Source organism: Panthera leo, chromosome A2, assembly GCF_018350215.1.
Source record: "Panthera leo isolate Ple1 chromosome A2, P.leo_Ple1_pat1.1, whole genome shotgun sequence".
NCBI classification, from domain to species: domain Eukaryota; kingdom Metazoa; phylum Chordata; class Mammalia; order Carnivora; family Felidae; genus Panthera; species Panthera leo.
In genome coordinates this window covers 75,883,928-75,907,619 of record NC_056680.1, presented here as the reverse complement: position 1 = coordinate 75,907,619, position 23,692 = coordinate 75,883,928, and the positions used below count along the sequence as shown (strand labels likewise).

The 23,692-nt window shown below is 48.2% G+C and overlaps 1 protein-coding gene across 1 annotated transcript in view; it reads right to left on the bottom strand.

Moving 5' to 3' along the window:
• LAMB1 (laminin subunit beta 1) overlaps positions 1–23,692 on the bottom strand; it is a 74,175-nt gene that overhangs the window by 19,644 nt on the left and 30,839 nt on the right. The window contains exons 13-23 of the mRNA XM_042915087.1: positions 20,343–20,478; positions 18,680–18,838; positions 17,708–17,835; positions 17,351–17,474; positions 16,459–16,663; positions 15,149–15,292; positions 14,706–14,937; positions 9,803–9,966; positions 8,553–8,777; positions 7,302–7,516; positions 6,506–6,602 (exon numbers count right to left, since the gene is read on the bottom strand). Coding sequence (XP_042771021.1) covers positions 6,506–6,602; positions 7,302–7,516; positions 8,553–8,777; positions 9,803–9,966; positions 14,706–14,937; positions 15,149–15,292; positions 16,459–16,663; positions 17,351–17,474; positions 17,708–17,835; positions 18,680–18,838; positions 20,343–20,478 — 1,829 coding nt within the window. The remainder of the gene's footprint in view (positions 1–6,505; positions 6,603–7,301; positions 7,517–8,552; positions 8,778–9,802; positions 9,967–14,705; positions 14,938–15,148; positions 15,293–16,458; positions 16,664–17,350; positions 17,475–17,707; positions 17,836–18,679; positions 18,839–20,342; positions 20,479–23,692) is intronic.

Sequence of the window (23,692 nt, the reverse complement as noted above, 5' to 3'; positions counted from 1 at the left end):
GGTGCACATGTTGCATTTAGTTTTTAATTTCTCTAATAATTTTGTATTTACTTCAGTGATAAAGGCACTTCTTGCTCTCATTCTGTCGTGGGCATCTTTGAGGGACAGACCCTGGCCCCAAACTGTAGGATTTAAAATGCAAGTGCAGGGGTGCTTGGGTGGCTCAGCTGGTGAAGCATCAGACTTAGGCTCAGGCCACGATCGTACGGCTCATGAGCTAGAGCCCTGTGTCGGGCTCTGTGCTGACACCTCGGAGCTTGGAGCCTGCTTCTGATGCTGTGTCTCCCTCTCTCTCTGCCCCTCCCCCTCTCGCGCTTCGTCTCCCTCTCAAAAATAAACAAACGTTAAAAAAAATTAAATAAAAATAAATAAATAAAAGGCAAGTGCAGGGGTGCCTGGGTGGCTCAGTCAGTTACGCATCTGACTCTTGATCTTAGCTTGGGTCTTGATCTCAGGGTTGTGGGTTCAAGCCCCCTAGCAATGAGGGCACCATGCCCAGCGTGCAGCCTACTTAAAAAAAAAATAAAGTCAAATAAAATAAAAATAAAAGGCAAATGCACTCCCCTGAGGGCTTTCCTCTTTCTCTGGGGATAGGGCCATAGTCCAGGCCAGCCCTCTAAGGAGTGGAGTGACAGGACCAGTTTAGCTGAACTGACCAATATTCCTTTCCTCTGATTGGAAAGAGTCAAATTTCACAGATAGAGTTCACAGACTGCAGTTTCATTACTGAGAACTTCAACCCCGGAAAGGCACCCGAAGACTACATGCATCAGGTTTTCATTTCAAACCGAAGCAGGGAAACCACTAAGCTCCTGTGGACGCGTGCTTCCCTCCCTGACTCCTGGGGATGCATGCGAGGCAAGCACTACAAAGCCCACATTTACAACCTCGTAAAAGGACCTACCCTAAGAGCATGTCCCGCTGAAGCAGCAAGGTTGGTTCTCACCTGTCCACTGACAACTTCACGGACACCGAAATTGCGAAGGAGACCCTCCAATCCTGGCTCACGTACGCTGGGGTCTAAGACTCCCACACTAACCAGGCAGGCGATCTCTGACGAGGGCCAAGGGTTGTGTCCTCTCTTCAGAGGAAGGGCTCGGGGCGCGGGTGGACCTATAGCTCAGCACTGCTCTAACAAATGGGATTCTCTGGCAGAGGACCAAAAACTTTCTCTTGGAAAGAAGAAGAAAGTGGTTAGCAGAAGTTGTGGCCTCACCTTTAAGGTGAACAAATCACGGAGATGAAGACTAGCATTTTAAAAACGAGATGGGGGGGCGCCTGGGTGGCTCAGTCGGTTAAGCGTCCAACTTCGGCTCAGGTCATGATCTTGCGGTCTGTGAGTTCGAGCCCCGCGTCGGGCTCTGTGCTGACAGCTCAGAGCCTGGAGCCTGTTTCGGATTGTGTGTCTCCCTCTCTCTCTGCCCCTCCCCTGTTCATGCTCTGTCTCTGTCTCAAAAATAAATGAACATTAAAAAAAAAAAAATTAAAAAAAAAAAAAAAAAAAAACCAAGATGGTCATCAGGGTGCCTGGGTGGCTCAGGCAGTTGAGGGTCTGACTCCTGGTTTTGGCTCAGGTCATGATCTCACAGTTTGTGAGTTCAAGTCCCGAGCTGGGCTCTGTGCTGACAATGTAGCACCTGTTTGGGATTCTCTGTCTTCCTCTCTCTCTGCCCCTCCACTGCCTGCTCTCTCTCTCTCAAAATAAATAAACATTAAAAATAAAATAAAACAAGACTGTCATCAATTTTGATGAGCCATAAGAATTCCACCTTCCTCTGTAAATACATTCTCGGTTATGTGGTCAGTAGGTCTCCTCTGTTTTTCCCAAGTTTTCTCCTCATTTAAAAATGTGATCTCTAAGAGATAGGTAAATGACCTATAATGCACCCATTTTATAGATCTTGAGGCCTGGAGGAACACACTGGCAGGTCAATGTCAGAACAGGAAACCTCAGTCTCTTTATCAGTAGGTATAACTATCTTCTCTGGGGCCCTCCAGCAACTGAGCAAAGTCTGTCCCCAGTGGCCTAGCGTTCAAGGCTTTCACAGTCTGGTAAAACCGAATCTCCCCATGGGTCCCCATGGATGGTTTCCTGAGGGCACCCCCGCCCCCCCACAGCCTCGTTGCTACATTCTTGTCCTTGAACCAGGACATGAACTCCTCTCTCTAAATATCTTTCATCAGGAATCACAGGCCCAGGCAAAGAACAGGGACACTGGGTCACGTGGACCTGACTTCAGAGCCCAGATCTGCCCTCACCTGTGCTTTGTCTCTGGGCAACTCACTTAACCTCTCTGCACCTAAGATTTCTCAGCTGTGAAGTGGAGGTTACATGTGTCCTCACAGATTCTCTGCTGTCAGGATAGAACCAAGAGCAGGCACAGAATGTCCCCACAAGCACTCCACACACCGCAGATTCTCTGCGGATGGCCATCAGCGCGAACCTTCTCCCCGGCCCCTTGCTGAAGGGCTCCAGATCCTGCGGCTCTTGCCTCCTCTGACAGGTGGAAAGGTCCGTACCGCTTTCCTCCTGCCTCTTGCGTCAGGTTACTCTACGTGCGCCATTTCCTCAGGCGGCCTGCCAGCGCCTGGCGCTTCTCTGCTATGTCCACTCCCCACCGGACGGCCATGCTCAGTACTGTGTTCATATCCAGCCTTCTTCCTAAAACTTAAATCTGCCTTGGGACACAGAAAGTGCGACATCCTGGGGTGCCCGGAGGCTCAGTTGGTTGAGCGTCCGACTTGGGCTCAGATCATCGTCTCGCAGTTCATGAGTTCGAGCCCCACACTGGGCTCGCTGCCGTCAGCACAGAGCCTGCTTCAGATCCCGTCCCCCTCTCTGCACCTCCCCACTTGCGCTTTCTCAAAAATAATCATTAAAAAAAAAAAAGAAAAGCAAAGAAAATGCTCTATCCTAAATTCAGGCAACGGGGTTATTTTCTTCTGTCTCGCACCCTGCCTCAAAGTAACACGGGGCTCCAGGATTTGCTATAATGCCAAAAGGTTTGCTGATTCTTTACCCAGGAACTTCCATTTCACCACAAGGGACATCTAAACATTTTAGTCTCTTAAATGTGATTTCGCTTTAAATTCTCCGCCTCCTCGGCCCCACCTGTTTTTCGGTCTTGCTAACGTAACTTCGGTTTGGGGATGAAAATTGGGCAATAGCGACTTTACCTGCAGAAAGGAGCTGGCTGGCTGGTCAAAGGGTTGGCAGGCTTTCTGTCTCAAGGCCCGGATAGTAAATATTTAGGCTTTGCAGGCCGTATGGTCTCTGTCACGACTACGCAACTCTGGCTCTGTAGCACGAAGGCAGCCGCAGACGGTACATAAACAATCGCGCCCAGGCAGGGGGCTGGGTTTGCTGACTGAGCCCTGGTTCGCCCACCCTCCAGGAGACACAGGCTGTGCTGAGGATCATGGAAGACGAGGCTTCCCTCTACTAACAAGAGTATTTGTGGTTCTCTAAAGAATCAAATTAAGTCTGATTTCCCAAGTCACACAGCAAATAAAGTACAAGGTGGGTAATTATAAATGAATCCCAGCCTAAGAGCACAAGTGTTCTAAAAACTCATGCCTGAGCAAAGGAATGCACTTAATTTTTCTATTAAAAACACTTTGAAATGAGAAGCAAGCATGATGGGAACATGGCCACTACCCAGAACCTCTCACCTATGCCCGACATTTCCAATTTGCGCTGGTTTAAGAGACACTGGCCTTTTCCAACAGCCAGAAGCCCTCCCTTCGCGATCTATGAATCAACAGAATGATTCCACATGTGACCCTTTGACTCCTGAGGGGGCACAATGTGGCGCTCCAAGCTGAGGCTTTCTCCGGCACATTTGCTGGTGGGTGGACGAGATTCTCTCCGTCCCCAGCACAGTGGTGGGCTTGTTCAGACTCGGACGACTGGCCAAGAGCCCCAACCCGCCTGGACAATAGGAACATTCAACAAGTTATAAGTTTGAGGCTCAACTCATTTGTCTTTTACACAACCACATTTTTTTCCATAAGGGGAAAACTTAGCTATGACCTGGGTCTTCCTATAAGCATGCTGTTTACAAAGTGGCACCAGAAAGTCAAAATGTGTGCCCTGCTCCAACCGAAAGATTTGAAATTGAAGACTCTTTGGCAGTTAATTACCTAATTTGAGAAAAGCGGTCACATATTTTCCCCCCACGGTTCCATCTAATTTTAGTCGATACCTATTCCTGTCCCTACTCATTGTTGGACCCCGTCCCTTCTAGAACTTGTCCACCCCCTATTTCTATTTGTGAGGATAGTCTAGTCCATCCAAAGCCCAAACTCCAGGTGCTGCTAAATTTTTGCCCCTGTCTCATCCGATCACACTAGTCCTGCCGCACTGCCATCTTGGACACACGAGGCCCTGTGATGCGGTGACCAGCCCCCTCCCCGCCCCCAGCCACTGTTAAGTAACGTCTTTCTTTCTCTCTCTCTCTGGAAGCTTTGCAGATTAGGAGCTGTTTGGGTCCCAACACTTTCGAGATTGACCTCTCTGCTGGATAAAACAAAGTAACTGGTGGATGCAGATGTCACGGACTTCACTCTTTGCAAAATTTCTAAAACAGGATCTAACTTTTGACCTGAATAAGAGAACACTGTTCCTATAAGCCACGATTCCTCTGGCAGATGGAGGGCTAAAAGTTTAAAGATGAAAGGGTGAGGAGTAAAGTTCCACACCAAGTGAACAATTCTCTGATTGACTCTAGCTCCGGGTAACAGGCTTTTCGTGCGCACGAAGCTTAGACAGAGCCAAAGGTCAGCAAGCTATTTTGCCCATGACCCACGCCGGGAGAATCAGGCTCTAAGCTATGATAAAACCATTACCTGGAGAAAATCAAGCCCTGGGGGCATTATGAGATTGAGGGATCTGAGAGAAGAGTGATTATGGCCCTGGAGAAACCGTATTTTAAACAGGATTTCACTTGAGGGAGACAACCTAGAGCAAGTAGCTCACTGAATGTCACGGACCTTCTAAAGGCAGTGAGAAAATCAGATCCCATGAGGAACCGACATCTGGACTGAAGAATGATGCGTGGAGAAGGCCTTGTCCATCCACACTGCAGGGATCATCTCTTCTGTGGAACAGACCTTAACCTATGATGTTGGTACGAACCCTTCTGACCAAGCCTCAGTTGAAAAACAAATCATCTGATATTTGTTCGGGTCGGTTCTCCCCCCTTGTTAAGGAACAGATGGGCAGACTGTGAAGGAACACTTAGTATCTTGGTTTCTGACCATGGATAGGAGATACTCAGGGAACCACTAACTTGAACATCTGTATCATTTCTTGTGATAGTCGCATCCAAAAAACAAAAAGGTCACTTTTTATTTAGAGTCCAATAGGGACCTAGAATTTCAGACGTGTAACAAGGAAAATATATCCAAGACCAGTGAAGAAACTGCGGAGATAGTTTCCATACTTGTAAGTGTGGAACATGGGGAAGAAAACCCAAGTAGGAAAGAAAAAATAGGAAAACAGAATAGAAACAGTCCATTAAAATCCTTTCCACAAATGCTCTCCCTTTAAGATCTGAAAACATTTGAAAATATCTGGCAGGTCCAAACCGAAATTGCAACAGCATGAAAATTAAGCAACCCTTACGATTCACATGATTTCAACAAGTTTTTGTTCTCAAGAAAATGTCAAGTCTTCCCTCGTACCCAGTTTTATCATAAGCCTATGTGAAAATCTGGCTTTTGTTCACATGTAACAGACCTAGAGTGCCTGTCACCTATTCTTTTGTTGTGCGTAAAGATGTGAGGACTTTGCCCTCTGCTTCCCACTGGTGGGGACATCACACGGGGGGCACACGCACCGGTGGCTTTTGCTGTCAGCAGAGTGCATTTGACGCATTGGAATTAGACGAATTTACCAGAGCAGGCATTTAACTCTGTGTGTGCTGGTAAGGAAGCTGGCCATAGATACTGTTCAGAGGGGGGAAAGTCAGTCTGCGGAAATACATGGTTAATATGAGCCCGTTTTGGTTAAAAGCATCTAAAAAAGCCATTCTGTGTGTCTTCATGGTGTGTGCACGGCTTTGTGCAGAGACAAAGGTTACCCCCTGGGGAATGCAGGCCTGCTTTTACTACCTACGTTCTCAATAGGGCTACGTTCGTTAGATTTTTATTTTTATTCTTATTTTTTAAAATAATTTTTTGGGAGAGGGCAAGTGGGGGAGAGGAGACAGAGGGGGATCTGAAGCGGGGTCTGTGCTGACAGGCTGAAAGCAGCGAGCCTGACGCAGGGCTCGAACTCACGAACCCTGAGATCGTGACCCGAGCCGACGTCGGACGCTCAACCGACTGAGCCACCCGGGCACCCCAGTCATTTCTCAAACAACGAGCGCGAGTTTCTTTTGTAACAAAGCACAGAAATAAATGCACTGGTGTTCTACTTTAGAGTTGACAAAAAGCTCGGGGAGACACCTGTCTGCTCCCTCCGCCCTGATCCAACGCCAACCGAGAATGCCCGCGGCCTCACCTCGGCACTCCACGTTGGGGTCTCCCCAGAAGAGCTCCTGGCACTCGCTGCAGGTGCGGCCTCCGAACCCGGGCATGCACTGGCACTGCCCCGTGAACTGCGGCCAGAAAACACACCTCGGTCACACGGGCTGCTGGGCGGGAGGCAGTGTGTGTTTTCTTCTTTGGCTGCCGGTTAGGGCAGGTGGGACTGGACTGTTAGCCTGAAAAGACCCCTACATCCTGACGGGAGAAGCGAATCTCACTTTTCTCCTGGGTGCTCGGGCCCCCATGCCAGCATCTCCTCCCTGCTGTTCTGTACCACGGGCTGGAAAGGCCCAGAGCACGTTAGGCTTTATTTACAGGTTTCTTCACAAACCGCTAAAGACCTAGGCCACCCTGAGAGAGTCACCTGCCGCGGGGAGCCCTTCATTCTCAGGGTGCCTCAGGAAACAACAGCACCTTTTGCAGTGCCGGAAACAGCCGCTGGCTTCCTTTCAGGCGGGACAGCTAAGAAAAGGGTCTGATTCAGCAGCCTGGTATGGAGGAGATATAGCACACCCTTGTCCGTGCTCATGGGGGTCCACACCACAGCGGGGGCCCTGGACTGAAAGGTCATCCCCGACGAGCCACCAAGTGAGAGCTGATATTCAGTCTGCGCTGTGTTTGCCAAGCCGTGTGCTCCGAGGTGAGGCTGCGAGCGTGAGGAGGGGGTGCCCTTCTCTAACTTGGGCCAAGCCACCCGACGGGCAGGACTCCTACAGGTGAGACCCTTTCCTTCTGCCATGACAGCCTCACCCCCGGCCACAGCGCCTCACCTCATTGCAAGATGGCCCAAAGGAATGAGCAGGATCACAGCTGCACGGGTCACACCCGGTCCCGCTGGCCAGCTGCCAGGTGTTGGGCGCACAGCGGTCACAGTTCTGCCCGACCACATTAGGAAGACACGAGCACTGACCGGTGGTTTTGTCACACTGGCAGTCAGAGCCGTTGCAGTGGTCCTGCACGGTGCCCAGGTAATTGCAGACACATTCTGTAAAGGAACAGCGGGATCAGATTTACTCACATGCATCAAGTTCCTAAAATTCACAAAACACCCATTGCGATGCAAAAGTTCGCTACCTTCTCATGGCTAAGATTTTCCCTCTCCAGATTTTGGCCTGGAGATGCAAACAAGTAAGGAAAGGAATGGAGGGATTAAAAACAAAAAACAAAACCAAAAAAAACCCCCAAACACTAAAACTGCTGTTCTTTCGCAGTTCTTATGACACAGACCTTTCTGACATATCCCAGGTGAATGGGCACCATGACACATTTTGCCTAACAGCATTTCTGAAATACTCAGACTTAACAAGCTGCTGGCAAATCATTTGAAAATTGAGGATTTAACTGGAAATAACAAGAAGTCTGCTGTGGGACTTGAGATATCTAGTGATTTCAAATTCTTGGCAGGGAGCAGCGGTAATGAACGTGTCAGACAAAGCAGGTAGAAGCCCTCTAAGATGGTGGGGGAATCCAGTCCCAGTGGCCCTTGACATTCCACGCATGTTGGCGTCTACACTATGGGGCCCCGGGCTGTGCAGCAGCAGCAGAGGAAGAAATGCTGGCTGATTCCTGATAAGAGAGGAAGGAGATGTTCTGGAGACACTTCAGAGATGTCCCTTCCTTCCCCTTAAGCGGGAAGGCTCTCCCCATCAATGACACGAGGAAAGGTACGGACCCCAGTAGGTATTTAGGACCTAGGAGCCCCAGCCCATCGGCAAGTTCACGGGCAGAATATAAAATCAATACACTCTACTGGGTGGCACTTATTGTGGTGACACAGCTACACAGTTTTCTTTCCGGTTCCCTCCCTCAGGCACTGAGTTACATCTTGGGACTTCAGTCTTGCCAGAAAATGAGGATGTTAAAAAAAAAAAAAAAAGTCAATCTCATCTTTCTTTTGTCAGAGGAAAAACTCTAAAAGGGTTTTCCCAAACGAAACAAACACCTCAAGATGTCATTATCCCCCGATGACGAAGAAGAAGGCAGAAGTCCTTCTAAGCGGGCAAGATGAATCCGTATCTTACTTCGACAGTCCTGGCGGAGCGCGTCCCCATAGTACCCGAGTCGGCAGAGCTGGCACTGGTCCCCTTCCGTGTGGTACAGGCACTTAAGGCACCTTCCGGTCTCCCTGTCACAGGCTTCCGGGTCTGTCGTGTCAATGTTGCCATGACACTCACAAGGCTGACAGGAGCCCCCCACGTCCGAGGGATTGCCAAAGAAGCCTGAGGCACAGTCGTCACATCTGGAGCCTGGTGACCAAGCACAACCCCTTCAGCTTGCTGACTGAAAAGTCCAGCCACCCCTCACCCCGCCGACATTCCTGCACCCCTCCCAGGCAGTGCTGTGTTCCTCCCAGAGCCCGGGATGACCCTGTCTTTAGGAGGGACAAGATGCCAGGGGCAAGAAGAATTTTGTAGTCTGCAACATGGCGGCACCCTGGCTCAGAGGCCACAGCGGGGACATGGCCAGCTGCAAGAGTTGTAACAGGACATTTCAGCTTCTCATTCCATAGGTGGAGCCGATTCGGAGCTAAATCACCACCTAACAGCGTAAAGCTTCACTAATCTTAGCTCCTAATGCAAACATTACGTTAACGGAAAAAAATCACCGCTCCTGCGTGAGCAACCTGCAAAATGGGGTGCCTCATGATGACCGATTTCCCTAAGAAATCCTGAAATCCTGACACGTGTGCCAATATTTCTCCGCTAAGAATAAGGGTAACTAGTATCTGAAACCGTGGCATCAAGGGTGAAATGAAAGGGAGCTTATTTTCACAAGGAACTGTCCTCCTTGAGTGTTGACAGATCATGGTGAGTATAATAAACCACAAAGAACACATCTAGCTTTGACCAATTCCATTATCTGGGGGCCATCTGGGGATGGCAGTTGTCTTCCTTCCGCCCACTGTCTGGCCACTTCACCACTACCTTGAGACCCTTCTGCCAGGACCTGGATAAGGGAGTGGAAAAGTAAAATGTAAGATAATCTTCCTACTGCTTAGTAAGGGAAAACTATTCCGAGGGATTCACTCATGGATTTAAGTGAACTTGCTATCCTGTTTTGTATTATAACATCATCACGGAGACTCGAGAATTCTCTTCTCCACATGCCCAACAGGAAAAGAGCATCTTTTGTGTTTCACCTTCCCTTCAGGTGTAACTAAGGATTGTAAAAATGAAACTCAATTGGTTCCCTCTTCATCTTTTTTCTATACCAACAACCAGACTCATAAATATGACACATCCTTTCCTCCAAAAGTCTGTACCTTACTTACCAATGTATCCGGGATTACAGACACAGGCAAGCTGTAAAGTAACAGGATCTTGATAGCAGCTATTGGCGAACTGGCGTCCACTGTCGGGACCATCTGGGCAAGGACAAGGGCGGCAGTGATCTCCTGACCCAATGATGGGATCGCCATAGTAACCGGCCAAGCACCTGCATCAGTCGCAGAGGAGAGAGGGCCATGAATCACATTTGTAAGAAACCTGTTACAAGAAGGAGTCTTAGAAACTGTGTTCTCTGCTTGGGGAACGTTCACTCCCCATTCCTCATGTTTTGACTTGGAGAACTTTCCATTAGGGCGCTGGTTCTCCAACGGTAACACCAATCAGAATCCCTTGGAGGGCTTGCTAAAACGGTTTGCTAGCTCATGCCTTCATTTCTAACTCAGTAAGTTCCACGTGATGCTGATGCTGCTGGTCTGGGGATAACACCTGCAGGGTCACTGCAGTAGGACCCTAACTCACTTCCCCTTCTCCCCCGCCCCCAGAAGAAGAGATACATCTCTTCACGTGACCCTATTGTCCTAACAGCTGCCTGCCTTCCAGAGCATTCTGCCTTGCATTAAAGGGTCTGGAGAAGGGGGTGGGTGCAGGGTGGGAAGACAGCATGTGATCATCTGTCGATGCCCCGGAGGTGTGAGGAATCAGTTAGCAAGCCCATGGTGGAATGTTCTGCAATCCAGCCTTTACCAGTAACAAAGCTGATAAGGATGCGCTCCAGCAGCAGGACTCTTGAGCCTTCCAGGTGGTTTCTTTTTTTTTTTTTTTTTTTCAGTTTTTAAAAAAAATTTTTTTAATATTTATTCATTTTTGAGAGACAGAGAGCACAAGTGGGGGAGTGGGAGAGGGACAGGGAGACACAGAATCCAAAGCAGGCTCCAGGCTTTGAGCTGTCAGCACAGAGCCCGATGCAGGGCTCGAGCTCACAAACTGCAAGATCATCACCTGAGCTGAACTCGGACGCTTAACCGACTGAGCCACCTAGGCGCCCCTGTCAGATGGTTTCAAACAAGAGACGCACAAGGGATGTCATTTATCAACTCCCAACTCCTCTCCTTACAGATCAGGAATCCATGGAGCTTAAATGACTCGCAAGGCCTACACAGCCAGTTACTGATAACCCAGGATCTGAATTCAGCCTCCTGACTTGTCTGAAGCAAGAATTCTTCTATGTGATGCTGCTTCTCTACATGAGTGATTAATTGGGTTACTTTTTCACTTCCTGTAACGTAAAAGGTTGAAGGGACTTTGGAGATCATCTAACCCAACCTGGTTATGGTACTTGCCGACGGCGGGACACTCAGAGAGGTGAGCTAACTCCCCCAGGGTCATGGAGCAGGTTAGAAGCAGAGCTGAGCCTGGAACTCAGGTCTAAACATTGCCAATTCATTTTGTTTTCCATGCCTTGTTTTTGTTTTGCTCTTTTCCTTTTGAGACAGAATTTTTTTTTTTTTTAAATGGGGCAGAGGGAGGGAGATGAGGAAATAGAAGGCAAAGCTGTTTAGTGGAAATTAACCTTCTATTTAATTAGACACAGACACAATACAAGAACATGTTCCCAGATTATGTGCTGGGAAAGTCAGCAGAGGTGAAGCAATTTTGCATGACAGGCTCTGAAAAAGTTTTCTATGAGGCTTTTCTAGGTGAAATACATCCAACTACCTCATGATAGAAACTGAGTGTTCATTTCCTGCCTCTCCCACCACTTCCCCCCTTGGGAGTGAGCTGAACCAAGGGCTACTTCTTAAATTCACAGGATTGAAACTCTGATCTTCTTGGAATGAAGAAAAGAGAAAAGAGAAAAGCAAAGAAAAAAGAAAGATGAGAAGTTGGTTTACAGAATCCCAGATATTTTAATAAAGCTTTGTCATCCAAACGCAGGGCTAAAAATTCTCCCCCTCCCACACCCTCATTTTCCTAAAAGAAACAAAACGCTTTACAAATAAAACCCAAAACAGTCCCAAATATCAAGTAGGCTCTTCTCACAGATGCTCGTCCCACTTCATTGCCCAGCATGCTGGATCTCACACCCGCAGGGCGGGTAACCACCTGTGTTCCCCACCCCACTCTCTTGTCCTTTTTAGTTTTTTTTTTTTTAATTTTTAAAAATGTTTTTTTTTTTATTTTTGAGACAGAGAGAGACAGAGCATGAGCAGGGGAGGAGCAGAGAGAGAGGGAGACACAGAATGTGAAGCAGGCTCCAGGCTCTGAGCTGTCAGCACAGAGCCTGATGCGGGGCTCGAACTCACGGACCGTGAGATCATGACCTGAGCCGAAGTCGGACGCTTAACCAACTGAGCCACCCAGGCTCCCCTTTAAAGTTTATTTTTGAGTGACAAAGAGAGAGAGAGAGAGAGAGCAGGAGAGGGCAGAGAGAAGGAGAGAAAGAATCCTAAGCAGGCTCCGCACTGTCAGCATAGAGCCTAAGGCGGGGCTTGATCCCACAAACCCCAAGATCATTACCTGAGCTGAAATCAAGTCAGACACTTAGCTGACTTATCCACCCAGGCCCCCCCTTGTCCTTTTGAATCTAAGTTTCTCATCTGTCGGTCTTAAACTTATTCTCCATCTTCCAAAGAACAAGAATGAAAAACTTAATGCAAAAAACCGACACCATCAATATATTAATTTCTTCCTTTCAAGACTTGTATAACTGTCTCCTTGTTATCTTCTTACAAGGCACTTTTGTACTTGGAAGGAGTAACTTTTATTTGAAGGAGTAGTTTACTGGAACCTCCAAATTCTTGACTACCAACTACTCTAGCACAGAGTCGGGAACCGTGTATTTGCTTCCAGGCACGTCTTTCCGCCATAAGTCAATCACGTATTCACTTTCCATGGACAATTTCTCTCTCATCCGATGAGCAATTTTCCCACTGACTGAAGCATTTGTTGCTATTTTAAAAACAAAAGTCCCAGATAGTGTGGATGGACGTTAAAAGACAGAAAATCTATTGAGGTAAAAGGTGAAGACTATTTACTCCAGAAAAATCAGGTTCTCATAGCACATCTGCCTTTATTTAGTGATGAACAGTGTAAACCAGCATGTGATTTTTCCACGTGGATTATTTCGCATCTACCGAGCTTGGCTGTACCGTTAGTAGGGGTACGTTCTAGGTAGGTCCTCTTTTACTATACCCAGTGGGGTATGCTTTAGAGTCATAAAAATTACTCAATTCATTTGCTACCTGGAGAACAGGTATACTGATGCACATTTTCTACAGTCTCCCAGAACCTGTAGCTGCATAATGTGTTTCAAACCAAAAAGCCGTCTAAAATTTGATTAATTCTATTCGGATTTGGTTTCTACCTTGACCCAATTTAGGCATTAACATTTCAGAATTCGGGTCCTGGGCAAGAATCTGCTGAGACAGGATTTCCGTCCAGGTCTGTGCTGACCTCTAGGATGGCACCCCAGGAGGGCAGCTCACGTTGGTTTTGTTCTCTGCTGCCTCTGCAGTGCCAGCACAATGCCCAGCACATAGAAGGAATCAACTACGGGCTAGCTAAAGGACTGAGTTCCTAGGAAATACTGAGGTGGACAGAAATGAAACCTTCTGGAGTCTGCTGGAGCTTTTGCCTGGTGTTGGTCTAAGATGCTGTTTGCTCAGCCAAAAATGATCTCATTCTCTTCACTTTCAAGAGGCCGGGAACCCTACGCCCCAGCAATTGCACTACCAGGTATTTATCCAAACGGTGCAAAAATGCTGATTTGAAGGGGCACATGCACCCCAATATTTACAGCAGCGTATGGACAATAGCCAAAGTATGGAAACAGCACAAATGTCCATCAACTGACGAATGGATAAAGATGTGGTACTTATATACAATGGAATACTAGTTGGCCATCAAAAAGAATGAAATCTTGCCATTCGCAATAATGTGGATGGATCTACAGTGTCGAAATAAGTTAGTCAGAGAAAAATAAACATATGCTTTCACTCATATGTGGAATTTAAGAAACACAACAGGTGAACGTATGGGAAGTGAAGCAAAACTAAGATAAAAACAGAGGGAGACAAACCATAAGAGACTCTTGAATACAGAGAACAAAGTGAAGGCTGCTGGAAGGGAGGTCGATAGGGGTATGGGCTAAATAGGTGATGTGTATTGAGGAAGGCACTTGTTGGGATGAGCACAGGGTGTTATATGTCAGTGATGAACCACTAAATTTCATTCCTGAAATCATTATTATACTACGTTAACTAACTTGGTTAAAAAAAAACTGGATTTGGGGTGCCTGGGTTCCAGCCCTGTGTCGGGCTCTGTGCTGACAGCTCAGAGCCTGGAGCCTGCTTCGGAATCTGTGTCTCCCTCTCTCTCTACCCCTCCACCACTTGCTCTCTCTCTCAAAAATGAACATTAAAAAACTTTTTTTAATAAAAATAAAAAAAGGGGATTTTGTGAAGTTTTGGATTACTAAAAATCCGCTGAGTTGATCACTCCAAAAATGCTCATGCAGCAATAATCTTATATGTACATCCAGCAGTGGTTATAATTTCTGATGATGACACAATAAAAACTTTTTGTGATTTGCATCGTAAGATAATGTGAAATGTTAGACCTTCACGTTTACTCTTTTCTGGTTATACGTGTTCTAGACATCTATACTCCTCTAGAGATATTAAAAATTTAAATTAAAAAAAAAAGGGGCGCCTGGGTGGCTCAGTCGGTTAAGCGTCTGACTTCAGCTCAGGTCACGATCTCGCGTTCCGTGAATTCAAGCCCCGCATCAGGCTCTGTGCTGACGGCTCAGAGCCTGGAGCCTGTTTCGGATTCTGTGTCTCCCTCTCTCTCTGACCCTCCCCCATTCATGCTCTGTCTCTCTCTGTCTCAAAAATAAATAAACATTAAAAAAAAAAAAAACTAAAAAAAGAGGCGGTGAGCACGTACCTTTCACAGTTGTGCCCCGTGGTGTAGTCCTGGCAGCCCAAGCACGCCCCGGTGGCAGAGTCACAGTCGTCGGCGTGGCCGTTACACTGGCAGGGCTGGCAGCTGGGGAAGCCCCAGTAGCCGGGCAAGCACCGGTCACACTGCCGAGCATACACCCCCTGGAAGCAGTGGCACTGGCCAGTGATGGGGTCGCAGAAAGCGTTGACGGACCCTTGCAGGTGGCACTCACAAGCTGAAGGAACAGGCGAGGGTGGAACCGCCTTGAGAAACTCCTTAAATGCAAACACACCCCCAAACAGAAGCACCCCCGTGCCCGGTTCAGAACGCTCATGACTCAGGCGATGGGTTTTGCGGAGGGAAGCCCTGCCTTCCAAAGCCACAAAGCCCAGCTCGGTATTTCCCAGGTCATCTCAACAGATACGTGACAATTCTGATTAACGTACGTTTGCAGCCACTGGGGCCAAAGCCGAAGGTGCCCGGGGCGCATCTGTCGCAGGTTCTTCCAACCACATTGGGCCGGCACTGGCACTGGCCTCCATTGGGATCACAGACGGAACTTAAGGAGCCCTGGGGGTCACATTCACAAGCTGCAGGGGAGAGAGAGGTCAGAACCTGAGACACGGAGCAGCCAACCCCAGGAGAGAGAGAGGAGCGTGGCATGGGGCGCCTGGGTGGCTCAGTCGGTTGAGCGTCCGACTTCGGCTCCGGTCATGATCTCGTGTTATGTGAGTTCGAGCCTGACGTCGGGCTCTGTGCTGATGGCTCAGAGCCTGGAGCCTGCTTTGGGTTCTGTGTCTCCCTCTCTCTCTGCCCTCCGCCCCCCCCCCCCCCCACACACACTCTCTCTCTCAAAAATGAATAAAGATTTTAAAACATTATATATATATAAAAAAAGCAATGCATGTAGCCAGTCACACTGGCTGTGAACTGGACCACCCCTTTCCTTGGGCTTGCCCTGATCCTTCCCCTTCACCACCTTGGCTTATTCAGAATTCCCATTTCAAACAATGTCATCCCTATGATGAGCAGGCGGGAACCAACAGGAGACGGAGTTGGCAGATAAAAGCAGTTTTTCTCAGAAGGAGGTCATTAAGGTTTTTCTCCCCTTGCCTTCAAAGGTCAAATAAGCACAGGACCGTAGACAAAAGCCAGTGACCTTTGGGAGCGGTATGACCTTTCAGGGAGAAAAGCAAACTTCAGTAGTATGATGCTCCCTGATTCCATCCCAAGTCCCCACCTGCCTACAGAAATGCAGTGTCCTCATGGCTTTGCCCCTCGTCACCATGTGTATTTCCTGAATATTGGTTGCATCTATCACTAAAATAGTGGTGCTCTATCACTGAAATATTCCTTTGTTTTTTTTTTCTTTAAAGTTTATTTATTTTGAGAGAGAGAGAGAGAGACACGGGAGGGGCAGAGAGAGCGGGAGAGAGAAAGAATCCCAAGCAGGCTCCACACCGTCAGCACAGAACCTGACGTGGGGCTCGAACTCACAAACCGGGAGACCCTAACCTGTGCTGAAACCAAGGGTCGGATGCTCAACCGACTGACCCACCCAGGTGCCCCACCACTAAAATATTCTCCAAAAAAAAAAAAAAAAAAAAAAAAAAGAAAAAAGACAAATCACAGTTGAGACACTACTTCCTTTGTGCTTGCCACCTGCCTGCCACAGAACTAGAGGGCATGCCTTCCAACACACCTCGCGGTGCCAAGTACTCCTAGCTGTCAAGAAAGAGGGGTTGGGGATACCTACCCAGGCCTGTCTGGTGTAACAGGGCAGAAATGCTGAAGATTATGTTTCTGCACACGTCGGTCATTGGTGTTTTCACAACGCTTCTGCTGTTCTCCAGACATCTGTATCTCTGAAAGGTTTCCCAGGCACTGTTGGTGACCAACCCGTCCCCTGATCCTCCCACAGTGAAGATATCCAGTGATTTACAAAACGGCATGAGAACAAGCTGCGGAGAAAGAGGAACAGCAGAGCGTTCTTACGGTGGTGTCTGTGTCGTCAACTGAAAAGAGCCAACACGTGAAAGCCCCAAATGCTTTTTTGACTCCGGCAATGAAAACACTCGGACTCATTCAATACAGTAAATACCTCTTCGCTCGTAAATAGTCTTGCCAGAAAAAAATTTAGAGATACCTTACAGAGCCTGATGGCTTTTGCAATGCCATTTTTAAGATACTTTTTATTTTCATCAACAATCAGCTTGAGTAAATCCTTTCCAGGCGGCAGAGTTTTTATTAAAATCAGGGGCGCCTGGGTGGCTCAGTTGGTTGAGCATCAGACTCTTGATTTCAGCTCAGGTCATGATCCCAGGATCGTGGGATCAAGACGGGAGCTGGACTCTGTGCTGGGCGTGGAGCCTAGTTAAGATTCATTCATTCACTCTCTCTCTCTTTCTCTCCCCGCACCCCCACTCCTCCTCCCCTGCTCGTGTGTGATCTTTCTCTCTCTCAAAAAAACAAACATAAAATAACATAAAGTAAAATAAATAAGCAAAGTGGCATTGGAGGCAAGAAAGAATGACTGTACCTAAGCTCTCCATGTTACCCCTCCATCAAATCCTCTGGGGGAATAGATGAACCCTCTCTGCCCAGCCTTTCCCCCATGACCTTCACGTCAGAAATGACCTTCCACTTACGGAGTCGATAAGCGTGTAGGGACTCTCCAGGTCGCTGTCAGAGGACGTGTACTGAGGCAGCTCTAACCTCACCGTGTAATTCACACCCTTCTCAAAGCACACGGGGCGCGGAAGGACGACATACCTGCCCCAAAACGAGAGGGAAAAATAACAACAGAAAGTCAGCTTTTAAGTGTCCAATCCATCAGTCCATCAGTCGAAGATCTACACAGATCCTTGCCAAGGAAGAAAGGCAATTGCCCATGTTTGGCTGTGGCTCGGAAATGCTAACTGGACAACACACAAGGCAAGATACCACGGACAAAAAAACAATTTGCATATTCATTCTCCTGAGCTGCAAACCAGTGTCACACTGACCTTGAGCCAGGCGATAAGGACACCACCTGGTTGTCATCATCGGGAATGGTATTACCGCATCGGCTGCTGGTTGGGATCTTTCCAGGTCGCTGCACCATGATGACAGCTTTTTCCCAGCGGTCAGGGAGCTAGAAGAAGCAGCAAGCCATCAAAGGAGCATCCACACTGGCCGCTGCTGCCTGTCTGTTTACAAAGACCTCTCCCAATCGGTCATTTGCCAAGTTTAAATGAAAAACACTTGCTTGCATTTCCTTTCCCTCTTTACCATTTCCTCTGCTCTTGTCTCAGCTCCAGCCCTAATCTCGTCTCACCAGGACAAGACACAGCCTCCCGACGCTCCCCGCCTTTCCCAATCCTCTTTCCAGCTGTGTCTGGAAACACAGCTCAGATCAGGACAATCCCCTGCTCAAACCCCTATTAATATAGTGTCCAAGCCCATTTGCTGATCCTAGCTTCCTTGCCAATCCTATGCCCTTATCTAGCTGCGTTTCCACACTCTCAAAGCTCTCCCCCTGGCCACACCGTTCCTCACTTCCTTTTATGTCAAAATTCCATCTCTGTTTTAAGGCCTAGAACCGATTCTTTATGGGACGTGTTGGCACCCGCTGGCACAGCTGGGCCGCTGTGAGCCTCTCTGTCTTCCGGGACTGTCTGCCTCTCTGCTCTTGCACCTTCCACTTTCAGCCTTTTGCTAAAGGTGGGGTATGCATCCAAGCCTGGGCTACGCAGGCTGTGACGTCAAGGAGGGGGTCTCACACATCACCACCTCAAGTGTCAGCAAGGCTGAGCGCCTAACGATGAATCACTAAAAGTTTGCGAAGCTTAATTCGAGAAAAATGTACATTCTCACTTCCATGGGGGTATGAAGTCAGAGGGGTTCCTCTACGCTAATGCAACCTCCACATTTCACAAAAACCGTGTCCATTAGAAGAAGAGATTTCTACCACCCCCGATAGTCCACAGAAGGTTTACCTGTGGCTCATAGCGAATTAAGATGTCATACTCCATGGAATATGGTATGTTGTCAATGAAAAACTCCAAATAAGCCCCTTCAGGCACTCGGACGAAGCCGGCTCCCGTCCAGGAAGGAATCCGGTCTTGAACGTACTGCCGCTCCACGATGCTGATCCCCTGCGGACAAGGGGGGGCAGTAGTTAGGCTTTACTTGAAATGGAATTCAAATAAATACGACAGTTAAAGAAATCTGAAGTCACCCAAAGGTCCAAACCATAGGCATTACACCCATCTCTTGCAGTCACGTTTTTCAGTAGAGTGTGTAAGTTTTTGACATATAAAGAGGAATCGGTTTCCCTTTGGTTTTGTGGTTGAGGTAGTCTTGGAACACTGGAGATGAGGCTCCGAGGGCCTGGAAGACACCTTCTATGATATAACCAGGAATGAGCCTAAAGGAAGGAGGGGGAATGTCCCAAATGCTTTCATAAGCAAGCCGAGGAGTGACGAGCCATTTCCCAGATTTTCTACAAGTCTCGTCCAGTATCCAGTGGATGTATTTGCCTTTCTCACTGGCATTCGTTTCAAGCTCCAAGTACAAGCGAAGAAACTTCATACCATCATGAGGGCTCACCGCAGAGGAGTTCATTCTGATGGCCACCGAGACTAAAAATCGATCAGTTTCTGTTACCCCAAGCACCCATCTGAGTGTGTTCACAGGATCACGTAGAACCACTGTGATCAGTTGCCTCCAAAGACAAAGTGCTTCATTCTCTCTATGCATAGGCGTTCAGCTCTCCCTCCAACAGTTGGAACCTGTGTTACCCTGCCCTCGGATCTACTCTGGGCTTGTGACTTCTGACCAAGAGAATTTGAGAAAGGGACCTCTGAAACTTCTGAGCCCAGTCTTTAAGAGACCTGGCAGTGTCTCTCTCTTTCCTCCTCCTTGACGCCAGACCCCATGTAATAAGTCTCATGGTCTTGAATCCACCATGCTGTGAGGAAGCTCAAGGCAGCTTCTTGGGGGTGGGGTCATGTGGAAAAAAAAGGCCCAGCTAGCCTACAGCTGTTCTGGCCACCCCAGCTGAAGTGCCAGACGTACATTCAAGCCACTGAATTTTGGGATGGCTAATGACAGCAACAGAAAGCAATGTCTTCTCTATTTGCTATACTAGATCAACAAGAACTTTGGAGCATAAGTAGAGGAGTGGACCAATGAAAAACAACTACTCACCCCTCCCCGCCAAAAAACCTACCAGAAGCATTATTAATGATGTTCCAAAGTCTCTGTGAGTTACAGATTTACTTGGCTTGAAATAGGACTGTGCTTGGAGTTCCTGGGTGGCTCAGTCAGTTAAGCGTCTGACTCTTGGTTTTGGCTCAGGTCATGATCTCATGGTTCGTGGATTCAAGCCCCGCCTCGGGCTCTATGCTGACAGTGTGGAGCATGTTTTGGATTCTCTTTCTCTCTGCCCCTCCCCTGCTCGTGGCCGTCCCCCACCCCCAAAATAAATCAATAAGCTTAAAAATAAATAGAACAGCTTCCAAGAAGGAATGGTCCTGATCCTACCACTGACAAGAGCTGTAAAAATACTTTTTATACGGACTCCTTATGAACTGTGCATATGCCATTACTGCTCCCCAAACATGGCTTTTCCCATCTGCCCAGCACCCCCCTACTTACGGGCCCAAAGTTGGCTTCTTCTGCTTCGTAGATGTAGTGATCCAAGGTGGTGAAGTAGTAACCAGACTCCACTTCGTTGCACTGACGCCCGATCACGTGCGGTCGGCATGCGCACTGGCCCGATTCAGGGGAACAGCTGCAAAGGGGGGCAAAGCCAAGTCAGCTGTGCCACCCCATCTGCAGATGAACCCACCAGACACATGTCTACGTTTCCCACTAACATCAAATGGGTGAAATGTTCAGGTAGCGTTTACTTATTTCCTTCAGAAAGTAAGTACGTGCAAAAAAAAATTTACTGCCTACGAATTAATTGCAAACTCTGGAGCTCAGGCTCCCCATGAGCTGGTTCTTTTGGTTTCATCTTGCTCGCCTTTCTTCACTGTGCTCCATTCACACCTTATTGAGGTTTTCTGTAGGTATCACCAATGTGTTTGCTTGGTATCTTGTATCTTATGCCTGATTTCTCTTTCCTGGGCCTCAGACACAAATATCCGATTCCCAGAAGGATGGTTCCAACGTAGCTGTCCCAGCGGCTAATGACAGATCACAAAGGGCAACACTCCATCCCTCCCCTGTCCTCTACTGGGGAGAGGACACCACCAGCCACGAGGTCAACCAAGTCAGAAACCTAGAAGCTCTTCTCTCAAGTCTTTCATAACTAAGGAGGAGCCCGATTATGTGATTTCTTGGTCTAGGATCTTGCGCTTTGTCTCGCTCTTCACACCAGCTGGGCTCTGCCTTTCTGCTCTCTCTCACTCACGGTAAAATCGGTCTTCCCATCAGTGTTCTTGTTGCCAGTCTTCCAACTTCCCAAACTAAACCACCACCACCCGCAAAGCTGCCCAAATGACCTTCCTAAGATGCACTGACCACATCACTTCCTGCTGGCCCTTCCATAGCCTGGCCCTTGTCTTTCCAGCCCCACCACTCCCCTTGCTTCTCCAACCATATGAACGATTTCTGCAACGCACAGGGTGATTCATGACCCCTTCTCTTGGCTTACGTTGTTCCAGTAGCCGAGAATACCCTCGTGTCTTATCCACCCAGCAGAGAGCCACCTATTTTTCAAAGATTCAGCTCACAAAGGACTCCTGCTGTCACATCTCCTGACCATCACTCTCCACCCCAGAGAATGAACCACCTTCTCCTTCCTGCCACCACCTCCCTGCAGGAGAAACGATGTAGTCACAACACGTACAACAAAGCATGTCACGTAGTAACTGGTCATTAAAGCAAGAACCGGTCTTCAAATCCTACCTGCCTTTCCAAGCCCAGTTCGTCTCTGTCATGGCGTCTGCTTTGGTCCCCCGCTATTCTCACATGGTGCTTTCTCTACCTGCACCGTCAAGACAGTTATCACTTTCTCTCTTGACACTTTCTCTCTAGATCCGTCTGAGCCTCTACCAGATGGCAGATTGCTTGAAAGGCGGAACCATGCCTCCTTCACCTCGGTCACGCCCCTGTCCCCCTCCTGGGACCTGGCGCAGCCCTCTGCACACCAATCACACTCAAACACTGGTTGAACAAACAGAATGCGTAGGGATAGGCATTCTGAATACAAAATATGAACAAATAAAATAGATTTAATGTAAATGATAGAACTTTTTTTTTTTTTTGAGAGAGAGAGAAATAAAGTGTAAGCAGGGGAGAGGGCCAAAGAGAGAGGGAGAGAGAAAGAATCCCAAGCAGGCTCCACACTCAGCGTGGAGCACGACACGGGCTTACTCCCCTGACCCTGGGAAATCAAGAGTCAGACACTCAACTGACCGAGCCACACAGGCACCCCAAACTTTTTTTTTTTTTTAATTTGACATGTTGTTTCAAATAAAGCCCTCTGGATAGACTAGAACATATTTGGTTTGTTCTCAGGCTATGTCTCCTTTCTCTTGTGCACAAGGTAAAACCAAATTATAGGTGGCCATTTTTTACTTTGTTGAAGTCAAGATGGGGTTTGGAATTGTTACTTTAAACCCACTCCCAGAGTTCAAATTTTTTCCTCATCCCAAAGTTCATTTTATTTAATTTTTTAAATGATTATTTTTGAGAGAAAGTGCATGCGTGCAAGTGGGGGAGGGGAAGAGAGAGAGACAGACAGAATCCTAAGCAGGTTCCGCGCTGTCATCACAGAGCCGGATGCGGGACCTGATGCCACCAACCATGAGATCGTGACCTGGGTTGCTATCAAGTCAAATGCTCAACTGACTGAGCCACCCAGGTGCCTCCCAAAGTGCATTTTAAACCAAGTACCTAAGGCAAGTTACAACTCATGGGAAGACGGAACGCTTCCAGGCTTATTACCAATGTCCCCAACGGCCCTGCCATGGTCCCCCCGCAAAGTCTTCTTCCTGCAGATCACGTGAATGGCTTCTAACCCAGAGGCATGAGTACTTAACCTCCTGTAGCCAATTCCCAGAGGAGGAATGCTTGCTGTAGTTGGGACCTAGCCATCTTCTGGCACAGTCCACCAACAGAGTCATTTTCAAAAACTTAGGCATCGGGCATTACGCCATACGGACAAGAGAAAATCCTTCCTTCCTGAGGGAATGAATGTGTAAAACAGGAACCGCCAAAGAAGAAAACAACTCGATTCCTCACCTGCCATCACCGGAGAACAAGCAAATGACGGTGAAGGATAAAGACGAGCAGACGCAGGATTCCTAATTCTGAAGACGAAACCACTCACGAGAACCCGGTCACATGGAAGGAGTTCCCGTAACATCTGCCCTGGCGATCACGTGCCTCTGTGCCCACAGACGTGAAGCGTGGTCTCCGACAGGCCTGGCTCCACTGGACACTTACTCCTCTAGTGAATGCATTCCTGTGGCTCCACCGGCCTCTATGCACCTAGGTTCTGGCCCTCACTCAGCTCTGCTCGACTCGTCCATTTCCAGCCACGAAGGGGACCACGGCCATCCCGCTGTCATCTCTAACTCACCTCGTCACCTCTCACACTGACTTACCCTCAGCTCTGCTCTTACTGCCACATTTAAAATTCTTCTGACTTGGGGCGAGACATGACCTTCCTTGTCCTTCATCCTCGATATCCAAGTCTTATTTTGAGAGGTCTTTCAGCTCAGAAGTGTCATCTTGCTGTCACTGCCACAACCACCGTCCAGCATGTCATCGTGCCATACCTGTCCCTCTAGCAGCCTCCCACAACTCCTGATGCCTCTGCCTGGCTTCCAGCAGCCTCCACAACCATCCTCTGAAGACCACTGCTACTCTTTCTGGTGGCCACCCTTTGTTTTCCGGTGAGCCAGACCCCTCACCTTCTTTCACAAGTACTTATGGAGCCAATACTGGCCCTGGTGCCAACACCCTCACATTTTCGCCCGCTGTCACTTTTCCTC